At 34.3% G+C, this 12,258-nt stretch overlaps 1 protein-coding gene across 2 annotated transcripts in view; it reads right to left on the bottom strand.

The window, feature by feature from the left end:
- Positions 1–4,578: 4,578 nt before the first annotated feature.
- LOC127861143 (serine/threonine-protein kinase mTOR-like) overlaps positions 4,579–12,258 on the bottom strand; it is a 71,198-nt gene continuing 63,518 nt past the window's right edge. For both annotated transcript variants that reach the window (XM_052399523.1, XM_052399514.1), the window contains exons 46-51: positions 11,907–12,029; positions 11,445–11,527; positions 9,335–9,482; positions 8,113–8,248; positions 6,026–6,195; positions 4,579–5,280 (exon numbers count right to left, since the gene is read on the bottom strand). In XM_052399523.1, coding sequence (XP_052255483.1) covers positions 5,098–5,280; positions 6,026–6,195; positions 8,113–8,248; positions 9,335–9,482; positions 11,445–11,527; positions 11,907–12,029 — 843 coding nt within the window. In that variant the 3' untranslated portion in view covers positions 4,579–5,097. The remainder of the gene's footprint in view (positions 5,281–6,025; positions 6,196–8,112; positions 8,249–9,334; positions 9,483–11,444; positions 11,528–11,906; positions 12,030–12,258) is intronic.

Genomic DNA, 12,258 nt, shown 5'->3' with positions numbered 1-12,258 from the left:
AAAAACCCTCCCATGAAAAAAACGGGGCCGGACGAAAACCATCCCATGAAAAAACGGATGCGGACAAAAACCCTCCCGTGAAAGCACGGGGCGGACAAAAACCCTCCCGTGAAAGCAAGTAAACACCGACAAAGGTAATTGTTTCACACAGTTAATCCGAAAAGAAGAAAATGTGTATCGATGAACTGTAAATGAGGCCATTTATAGACAAGTGAATTTAAATGTAGATTAAATGCAATACGATACAGAGCAACGCTTAATCGCGTCATACGCGCGTTCGTGCAAAAAGCGTGCTTTTCGTGAACTTTCTGAAAACCTTGCGAAAATGAATGTGAAATTCCGTTAACAACTAACAATGCGTTTGCATGTAACTCAATTGTTTGAATTACTTATTTAAATTCTATTTGACTGTAATGTTTTCAATAGCATTTTTGCAGACAATATTTAAATGCATATTGTCAAATCTGTCAATTATTCAAAAGATCGAAAGCACATACAGCATTACCGATAGTCGCTAACGGTTAATGAGGCCCACTAATCAGCTAATTATAACAATGAACTAGTTAATGGCATACAATAATATATATCAAAATATCAAACTGTGGATCTGCACCTGCGGGCAAAGCCCTCCCGTGAAAGCAATTAAACACCGACAAATGTAATTGTTTAACACAGTGTTGCATTCATTAATCCGCAAAATTTACTCAAAGTAGCAAACTGTGAATCTGCAACTACTTTTAGTTTTTAATTAGTATAATCACAGAATCAATTAAAAGCAATTAAACACCGACACATGCATTTGCTTCACACACCTTACTTGTTATTCATACTAAGTAATCGTATAATTGAAGTCAAATGGGTGTAAAATAACAACATTTCAATGCGGAAATATTTTAATTAGTCAATGTATAGTCAATGTATAGTGTAATGTTACCTACTGAAGTGAAGTAACTATTACAAAAAATAAATATCTCGGATAACCGACAACAAAAGACAAATATCGGAAATGACATTCGGAAATGACCGATTTCGGATATTTTTTTTTTATAAATAATCGTTGGTACTTGAATTCCTGACTCATATTTCACGGGAGGGTTTTGTCCGGTCCCGTTTTTTCATGGGAGGGTTTTCGTCCGACCCCGTTTTTTCATGGGATGGTTTTTATCCGGGAGGGTTTTTGTTCGGCATTCATGAAAGTACGACGATGATCTGCATTTGACAAAACATTGTTTTCATTAAACTAAGTCACTTTGCCAACATTATGACAAAAAGCAATATAAGATTCAATTACAAAACCATTTTCACCCTATTCGCTTATTTTTCAAAAATTAAAAAATAATTTGATATGTTTTCAAAAGATATAACCACACTATTTTACAAATGATTGGTGGTGTAAGAGGAAAATACAGAATTCGATAGGAAGTGTTTAAAGATATATTTTACGAAGAATGCATTGGTGCTAGCAAAATAATGTGAAAATATCATCAGTGAAATCAATGAGATCAAGACAATTGTGCTAACATATGCCCCAGGTAATTACTAATTTGCTTTACCATTTTTATTGCAATATGAATCTTTAGATTTAAATACAGAGTAAGATGGCTACAGATACAATAAATGCTTCTGTAAAATATAAAATTTATAAAATAATTGTTCTGAAGATTAGTTTCCTACCAAAAATTTACTATTTGAATTTATATCATTTGTTAAATTTGAGTAATTCACATATTTTAATGTCTGTTCAAACTGTGACCACAACAACTAAATTATTATTCGCCAGTCAATTGAAGCTCTTAATTGGCACCTAATTGACAAACAACAGTTTGTGCCGTTTATTAAAGTGTGTATATTGCATTGTGCAATTTGAGTAATTCACACATTTTAATGACTGTCCATACTGTGATCACAGAATCTTAATTATTATTCGCCAGTCAATTGAAGCTGTTAATTGGCACCCCATTAACAAACAACTTTTCATCATCAAAGAACAAAAAATGAACACAATATACTGTTTATTATATCCATGTTCAAAGAACAATTTATGAACACAATATATTGTTTATAATTATTATATCCAAAATCAAAGCACAATCAAGTAAAACTACATATCGCTTATTATATACATACTATATTAACAGTGTTTTAACTGCATTATTTAAACTTGATACAGTAAAATACAAAAGATTTTTCATGTTGTTGTTCGGACAACATTTACTTCACTTTATTAATACAATAATAAATATATCAAAGTACATTACTTGAAAGAAAACAAGAGATTGCTTGTCATAAACACAATATCCCCTACTGTGCCGCTTTGAAGCCATATATTTGACCTTCAAGGATGACCTTGACCTTTCACCACTCAAAATCTGCAGCTCCATGAGATACAAATGCATGCCACATAATTATGAAGTTGCTATCTTCAATATTGCAAGCGTTTATTAAATGAGCGATTTTGACACATATATTTGACCTTTGAAGGGTGACCATGACCTTTCACCACTCAAAATGTGCAGCTCCATGAGATACATATGCATGCAGGACATAAGCCCCCCAGGACAAAACCCCCCCAATGAAAAAATGAACATTTGGACAATTGCCCCCCAGTAGAAATGACAGGTAAGATATAAGCCCCCCAGTGCTTATTTTGCATCTGGACATTTGCCCCCCAGTGCTTATTTTAGAAGAGGACATTTGCCCCCCAGTGCTAATATCATATGTTGTTTCCATTAAACTAGTATATCTCTGTCTTTGGATTCATTATTATTTCATATCTCACAAATATATAATCATAGAAACTTGGATTATTATAATTTGAAATAAAAAAGGTCCAGAAACTCACTTGAATTTCCTAATCTTAGGTAAAACAAACATCTTAAAGAACTGTTCATGTGCCTCCATAGCTCAGTGGATAAGGCGCTTGCTGAAATCCAGAGGTCTCGGGTTCGATCCCGGGTCGGGGCACATACATGCCAGTCATGTTTCAGCGGAATGCTGACTGACAAATAAAGGCTTAGCTCGGCATTAAGACGTGTTTGTTAAAAAAAAAAAAATCAATCAAAAGGATTATCAGCTTGTTAAAGGTGTGACATGTGGCTTTGATCATATACTTGTTAATGAAAATTAATGGCTTCTTTATTTAATCAATCAAAAGGATTATCAATAATAATTATCATAACTTAGTACAAATAATGATAATTAAAGTGAACACATATAACAACATTTAAAGGCAATTATTTTTGTAGTTACATTGTTTGAGTGACAATTAACTAAAACTTAGTATATAACGAAACTATCACATTTCAAATGATACATTTCATCATGGAAATTATTAAGAGTAATAAAGGGTCTGAGAAATTACTGAAGGATGGGTACTCTTACACCAAAAAGAAGTCTCGTAAAGAATCAATACATTGGGAATGTTCCAAGCGCAAAAGCGCTTCATGTAAAGGAACCTTGACAACTAATCTTGATGTAAGTATAATATTAAAATGCTATTTGTTATCTTTGCTATCATAACTTTTAAAATAGCGATTTGCAAAATTAATTCCAGACAGTATTGCATAACTTCACAAATTTAATTATTTGAAGTAAAGGTAAATGTAGTATTTGTAAGCTTTACCAACATTCAAAATATCAATTAATTTACATAATTAATTCCAAACAGTTATACAAAACGTCACAAAATAATTTTATATATAATAAATTAAATGTTTCATTGCTATTATCATTAGTTACAATATTAAATAATTGTTTTTATATATTCAGGTTACTATGGTCACATCATCCACAACACACAGTAACGATGCTGACCACTTAGCCATTGAAGTTATGAAAGTCAGAGAAGAGATCAAATCCAGTGTCGCCTTATTTATCCATTCCATTATTTAAGCCTTTCAGTGGTGGTAATTGGATAAATGGATTATCATCTCAAAGGTTTTGAGTAATCAGGTGGTGATAATTGGACATGATTATCTGCTCAATCGAGTAATGTCATTGAAAATTAGGCACTGGGGGGCAAATGTCCACTTCTAAAATAAGCACTGGGGGGCAAATGTCCAGATGCAAAATAAGCACTGGGGGGCTTATATCCTACCTGTTATTTCTACTGGGGGGCAATTGTCCAAATGTTCATTTTTTCATTGGGGGGGTTTTGTCCTGGGGGGCTTATGTCTGGATCCCCAAATATGAAGTTGCTATCTTCAATATTGCAAAAGTTATGGAAATGTAAAGATTTGACGCAAACAAACAAAGCAACAGACAGGGCAACAACAATATGTCCCCCACTATAGTGGTGGGGGAAAATAACAACATTTTCTTACCAATTAAAGTATATAAAATTAACAGTGGATACCTTTGGTGTATACAACAGAAGTCTATTGTTGTGCAATAACTGCTCGGCTAAAGAACTTGCAATAACTGGTTAAATATACATCTCTTTCAAAAATATTTACAAAACATTAACAATCATAAAAAAGCACCCTTAATCGTCCTGTAATTGTTATTTAGGACTGTTCATTGTTTTTCAACAATTACAGCTTGTCACAGAAATGACAAATATCCCAGTGCTACATGTAATATGTAGCAAGTTGTTTTATTTAAATAACAAGTACCATGAGAGCAAATCTTAAACAATTTCATCATAGGACAATACAAATAGAACATGAACAACTTCATAACATTAGGAACAAGACATGCAAACTTGAACATTAAGGTAAAATGTTTACAAAGAAAAAAGCAAAAGGTGAATCCAGTATAGCCACTCTTCTTGGGAGGGAGAGGGCGGAAATCATACCATTTACAGCAACAACAAAAAACTTCACAGTCAATTAAACACAAGCTGTAACATTTTGCAGTTAATAATTGTAAACTTTTCCAAGATGCCTTGATTATGCAAACAATATTCAAAACTTTAAGTTTAGATTTACTTTACCAAATACTCAAAACAGTCTCTTCTAAATAATTCAAACAAATATTATGGCCACTTGCATTGACAATGTAACTAGAGCCCTAATAAAACATCATTCACAGTAAAATATCTTAAGAGTTATGTGCCTCAATCTCGACTAGAATGTCTGAACTATCAATAAAAGTCCACTACCAGAAAGGACACCAGCCGATGTAGCACTGACAAAGGTTCTCATGGGACGTGGCCTGCTTGATGAGCAGATCTACCTGCTTTGCCACGTCCACCGGCTCATCTGCAGTAAAGTCTCGCCCCGTCAACTTGGCCCTCACATGCTCCACAATACTGATGGCCTTCTTGTTCATGTTCTCTGCCTGCAATGTGTGTTTTTGCTTTATATTTTACAGCCTGTGCATTTTTTGCTTTCTATTTTACAGAATGTGCCTTAAATGCTTGATATTTTACAGCCTGTGCATCATTTTATTAATATTTTACAGCCTGTGCTTTTTAGATTGGGAAAAATATATAGGATATTTTTGGGATTTGGGTGGAATATTAATTTTAATTATTAATTTATCAAGTGACTATATTTTCTATGTTCACAAGTGAATTAAAATCAATATTTCATCGAATCAACACACATTTTATTTTTATTTTATGCTTCAAAATGAATATTTTTGCATTTTTGTTGAAATAATGACGTTGTAACGTCATGAAAACGACATAATTTCACAATATATCAGTAAAAATTTAGATATTTTTACAGTTTGAAACAGTGAATTTTAAGATTTAATTCACTGGAATTTCTCTATAAACCGCCTGAAAGCATAAAATAAAGCCCGATAAACTATCAAATTGGAAAAATGAAACATTATCAATATGATTATAAATGACTGCATATCAAATGTTTATAAGTGCAACTTTAACAGCATGGTTACATTATATTATAAAGTGCTACAGATTTATATTGCTGTATCATAAACTCAAGAAACCGATTTTTGACTTTATTGACAATATTTTTCAGAAATTTTGTTAGCATTTTTGGGGAAAAAATTTACTTTCTGCCATCGGGAAACATACTATAAGAGGCTGTAATTTAGGGCTTAAAAAATCCCTTGCCTGAGAGGAGTCCCCTGCAGCAGTGTGTCCCACCTCGGCTACAGACTTCAAGGACTTCTTGTGGCTGGAATGGGTCAGCTCCACAGTCTCAAAGTTGTCACCCTGCTCTTGACTCTCCCCTGAGAAGCTGGCATCGGACCTCTTGGATTTACCCTTGTTCTTTGTTGTAGCTGAAGAGATTTATTGAAATTTTAACAAAAATGAGCTTAATGTAGTCTAAAAAGGGACGATCCTTTCCGCTACTACAGAATTTGTTGTTTATAGGAAGACTCTTCTAACTGAAAATCACGTTAAGGGGGAAAGTATTGTCTCCGATTAGCCTGTGTGACGTTAAGGGGGGTAGTATTGTCTCTGATTAGCCTGTGTGGACTGCTTGGATTTACCCTTGTTGTTTGTTGTAGTTGAAATCGTTTATTTAGCTTGACTCCCAACATACACATTTTGACCAGTATGCAATTCCTTAGAAAATCAAATTAAATTAAAGACTTTTCCAAACAGATTAAAGTTTAAAAGGCGTCATTTCCAACCCTCAGACACTGATAAGCAGCAAACAGCGTAACACCTGAACAGACAACAAGATACTTCTTTTTCTGCTAGTTCTAGTTTAATGCTGGTTGTAAACAGCAACTTTCAAAGAAGGAAAAGGATCATCTAAAACTTTTCCACAATAACCCCCCCCCATCATATTTCACTTTCATTTACGAAACACTATTAACCACTTTAGTTTCCAGACATTTCACAGTTGTTAATGGCACAAAGAATGTCCATCTCAAAATCATTAAATTTGTGTAGTTCTGTTTGTGTATTGATTTTAATAAATCATTTCATGATAACAGTAGTGGTACTTTCACATTATTGAAGTCACCAACAGCAACATTTATACTATAATAAATGCGTTCAGATGCTTGCATAACAAATACATTAATTATGTGCTTATATTTTAGGATATTGGCAAACAATACTTATAAAGTGTGAACAATATTATATTTTTTGATACTGACATACAACATTTATACAGTGTGAACAATAATTTTTTTTTTTATTTTAATTAAATACTTTTTGTATAAGTAAACTGAACCAGGCATTTGACTGTGAACAAAAGCATTGCAAATTTTCAAAAAGCAAACCAGGTTTATTTTGAACATATCATAGGCCTTTCATAAAATCTTTAAAACCATTCAACTGTAAGGAAATATTACAAATTAATAACAAACAGAACATATGTTGAAAGATTGCCTACCATCCATTAAACAAGAGGGCCTGAAAGGTCCAAAGTCGCTCACCTGAGATAACGAGATATTATTGGGACAAATCTTCTGACCAAGTTTCATGAAGATCGGAAAATAAATGTGGCCTCTATAGTGTTAACAAGGTTTTTCTATAGCCATATAAGGAAAATTGCCCTGCCCCCTTGCAGCCATGTTTTTCAACCAACCGGTATCATTTTTGAACTCTTCCAAGATATTATTGGGATGAATCTTCTGACCAAGTTTCATGAAGATAGGACAGTAAATGTGGCCTCTAGAGTGTTAACAAGATTTAACTATAGCCATATAAGGAAAAATGCCCCTCCCCTTGGAAGCCATGTTTTTCAAGCAAACATAATTATTTTCGAACTCATCCAAGATATAATTGAGACCAATCTTCTGACCAAATTTCATGACGATTGGACAATAAATGTGGCCTCTAGAGTGTTAACAAGGTTTTACTAAAGCCATATATAGCCATATAAGGAAAAATGCAACGCCCCAGGTGGCCATGTTTTTAAAGCAACCAAAACCATTTTCGAACTCATCCAAGATATCATTGGGACAAATCTTCTGACCATGTTTCATGAAGATCAGAAATTAAATGTGACCACTAGTGTGTTAACAAGGTTTTACTATAGCCATTTAAGGAAAAATGCCCCGCCCCCTGGAAGCCATGTTTTTAAACCAACCGGCATCATTTTCGAACTCGTCCAAGATATTATTGGGATGAATCTTCTGACCAAGTTTCATGAAGATCACAAAAGCTCACCATGAGCACGTTGTACTCAGGTGAGCTAAAAATACATTAATTACGTTCCTATATTTTAGGATACCTACCATCCATAAGCCTCCAGTTAAGTAGTGGGTCATACACAAAGGCCTCAAGGACGGCCATCAGACTGTCCTTGTTGTCACGGAGTACGTTCATAACACTCTCACATGTCATCTTGTAGTTACCACCAATACCAGTCACCTGCAGATACCAACACCAGACAATGCAGACATGAGTATATTGATTTCGCATGTGCCATTTTCAATTTAAAATATAATTGTAATAAATACTTTTTAAGCCATACAGAGATAAAAACAAGGGATGTGTTTGTCAAAAACATAATGCCCCCTACTGCGCCGCTTTGAAGCCATATCTTTGACCTTGAACGATGACCTTGACCTTTCACCACTCAAAATGTGCAGCTCCATGAGATACACATGCATGCCAAATATCAAGTTGCTATCTTCAATACTGCAAAAGTTATGGCCAATGTTAAAGTTTACGGACGGACGCACAGACTGACAGACAGATGGACTGACAGTGCAACTGTAAAAAGCTAACAAGATGTTGTGTTCAATAAATGGGATTAACTCCAGTGGACACCTTTAAAGTATTGATTCATTTGCGCTTTTAAATGAGTCCAAAATAAGGTTCAACAGAAGGTCAATGTCAAGGTCAAAATGAGGTCAGATGATGTGAGTCTGCGGAGTGATGCAAGTATCAAAGCTTTTAAGTACTGGTAAGTGGTATGTTCAAAGCTTTTGCGTAAGTATTATGTTAACTAAGAATTGTTACCTTCTGAGTTAATCAAAGTACAAAAGTATGTCAATGTCAAGGTCACAATGAGATGAGGTGATGTGGGCGTGTACACAGTATCAAAGTATTACAGATAGCATTTTTGAAATGTTTAAATTTGTGTAAACCTAGTACAGACAGACAAAACACACACACACACAAATGGCTTTATGAATCTCATTTTAGTACATACTCAGAATGAAATAAAACATTGTTTAAAAACTAAATAAGAAAATTCAAAGAGACCAAAACTTTTTTCAAATGGGCCAGTACAACTATTTTACTAATAAAAGTTCAAAGCCATATGACAATTACAATGAATTCGAATTTGAGCCAACCATAAAGTGTGTGGTATTTGTGTATGATTTATATATCAAAATGATAAAATTTTCATCCTGATAAGACGATATGAAGAAATGCTTAAGTTTTATTATATTTATAAAATCAATTATCTTCCTTTATTATTTATTGCAATAATGCAATCCAACGTACCTCCATAGCATTTATCAACATGCGAGTCAACCTGAATGGAATTTTCTCTGGAAACTTCTCTCGTACCATAGCAACCTCAAAACAATCTCCAAAATCAATGTGGATAATCTTGCCACTCATCCGATCTAACATCAGATTTGACGGATGTCTGTAATGTAAAAAAAAAGCCTACAAGTTAAAAAGGTATCAGCTCACATCCATTATAGTTTTCAACTTTAAAGCATGTACTATAAATGTCTACATAAACAACATACAAGGCAATGCTGTGAAACCAGGTTTTCAATGTTTTATTAATAAATTTACTTTTAACTTAAAGGTACTGTCAACCACCATGACAAAGAAAAGAAAAGTTGTAAAATACCGTATTTTTTTACAATTATTAGTTTATATTGATTAAAATATCACGACTGGTATATTACATTACTTAAAAAAAGTTGTTAAGTTTTCATATTTTCAGCATATTCTGTAATAAATTTTACAGGGTACTGGTACCAGGTAACTACCAGTTAACGCCAGTAGATTGATCATCATCATCACGTGGTTAACCCAGGAATGCAAATTGTGCATGCATAGTGAATTGTATAAATTTTATCTATAAATGATCAATCTACTTGCGTTATTTATAGTGTGTATATTTTCGCGATGTTCTTTCGATTTCACATCGCGAAAGTTTATTACCGAATATACTGAAAATATTAACTTTTTTCAAGTAATGTAATTTACCAGTTGTGATATTTTAATCAATATAAACTCATAAATGTAAAAAAATACGGTGTTTTACAACTTTTCTTTTCTTCGTCGTTGTGGTTTACTGTCATTTAATAATGAGTTTTTCCAAGTTCGAACCTACACACTAAATTTAAACACAAAACTGTAACCCAAACTCAAGTTATTGACAGGAAACCTTATTTAATTTTAAACTATGTTGACCTTCAATGTAATTGAGCTAAATCTGCAACATAAGCAACATAAACATAAAATTTAACTCGTTAACACTAAGATACCTATTTTGACGCGTTTTTAGTCCCTTAGAAAGTCAAATTTACCCTTAGATACTGATGAGCAGCAAACAGCATAAAACCTGAACAGACAGCATGTTACTTGCAGGCTGTTCCGGTTTTATGCTGTTTGCACATAGCCATTTTCACTTTGCTTCTGAGAGTAAAAGGGTTAAGTGCAATACCTTCTTCAAAACTCAACTTATTGAGCAGAAACCGTTTGATATTTTCAATTACAGCCACCTTGACCGCGATTATACTAGACCAAAATATGATGATTAATTCACCGTTTCATAAAGATTGGTTAATACAAACTAAATTTATTGACCACCAACCACCTGTTTGACACCACCCACATACCCCAGTCTAATAACTAGGATACTAAATTTTATATGAAACCTGGTCCAAAATTTCTCAAATGCCCTTAACTTGACATACTGATTTGTGTATGATACTGATATCATAATCCTAGTGACATAAACTAGAACTTGTATTATAAAAAACAAGAGGACACCTATAGATAGGAAGAGATTTTGTAAACAATATAAAACGCAACCCCAAATTGCATTAATGTTTGTAATGATTACAGTCCCGTATAGTTTAAAATACGCCAGTATTTAAAATCAAAAGATGAACAACTGAAATGGCTGAAAATAGATTGGTGTAAACACTATGTCCCTGACAATTTAATGCTTGAATACAAATACTGATGGCAATAGCATAATGTAACCAACAATTAGGGAATACAGGATCCAATGTTGCTATCATAGCAATTTGCATGATCACAAAGCAATATAATTCCCTTTTCAAAAAGGGGAACATTGAGCCAAGGTCTGGGAAAACTGGGCTTAAATACATGAGAGTAAAGTGTCATCCCAGCTAAGCCTGTGCAGTCTGCACAGGCTAATTAGGGACACCACTTTCCGCCTTAACTAGATTTTTGTTTAGAAGAGACTTCCTTCAGACGAAACAAAATCCATTAAAGCGGAAAGTATAATCCCTGATCACCCTCTCTGGACTGCACAGGCTTATCTGGAATGACCCTTTACCAACATGCATTTAGCCCTGTTTTCCAATAGCGAGACTCAATATCACAAGACATGGATACATACCTGTCTCCCAAACCCAGCACATAACCGACCATGGACATGACGGCAAGGGACCGAGTGTAGTTTGTCCTCCTGTCAAACCACATCTGCGGGAAGCAAACACAGGATAAGATTGTCACATTATCAACTACCAACTCAAATGTAACTAACTTTCATTCCAATACATTCATTCGATTGGGAAGACAATACAGACCAATATATTTCAGTCAGGCTCTGAGAAAATGGGCCTTAATGTGCTTAAAGTTTCGTCACAGATTTATCTGTGGATTCACCACAGGCTAATCAGGGATAACAATTTTTGCTTAAACTAGATTTCTGTTTAAAAGAGACATCCCTTAAACAAATAATTCCATAAAAGCAAAAAGTTTTGTCCTTGATAAGCCTGTGCAGACTGCACTGGCTAATCTAGGACGACACTTTACACATGTTTTAAGCCCTGATTCCTCAAAGCTCAATATGACTTGCCTCTGAGTTTGGACTCTTGTACCACAGAATCTTGGCGAGGTCGTCTCCCAGCGTGTGCTCCAGGGCATGCTCAAACACCTCCACCTTCTGCATCAGACACAGGTGGTCGTAGTCTGGGGCCATCTACAAACACATATAGGCCATGCTCTGTTAAAAGGGGGTTTAATGCATGTGTGTAAAGTGCCTTCCTATATAAGCCTGTGAAGTCCGCACAGGCTAATCAGGGGAGACACTTTTCACTATTATGGTATTAAAGTCTCTTCTTAGCAAAAATCTAGTTTAGGCAGAAAGTGTCGTCACAGATTTGCCTGTGCTGAGTGCACAGGCTAATGTGAAACAACACTTTATGCAC

This window comes from Dreissena polymorpha, chromosome 1 (genome assembly GCF_020536995.1).
Source record: "Dreissena polymorpha isolate Duluth1 chromosome 1, UMN_Dpol_1.0, whole genome shotgun sequence".
Lineage (NCBI taxonomy): Eukaryota > Metazoa > Mollusca > Bivalvia > Myida > Dreissenidae > Dreissena > Dreissena polymorpha.
The sequence above is the reverse complement of the archived record's forward strand: the minus strand, read 5'-3'. Positions and strand labels throughout refer to the sequence as shown.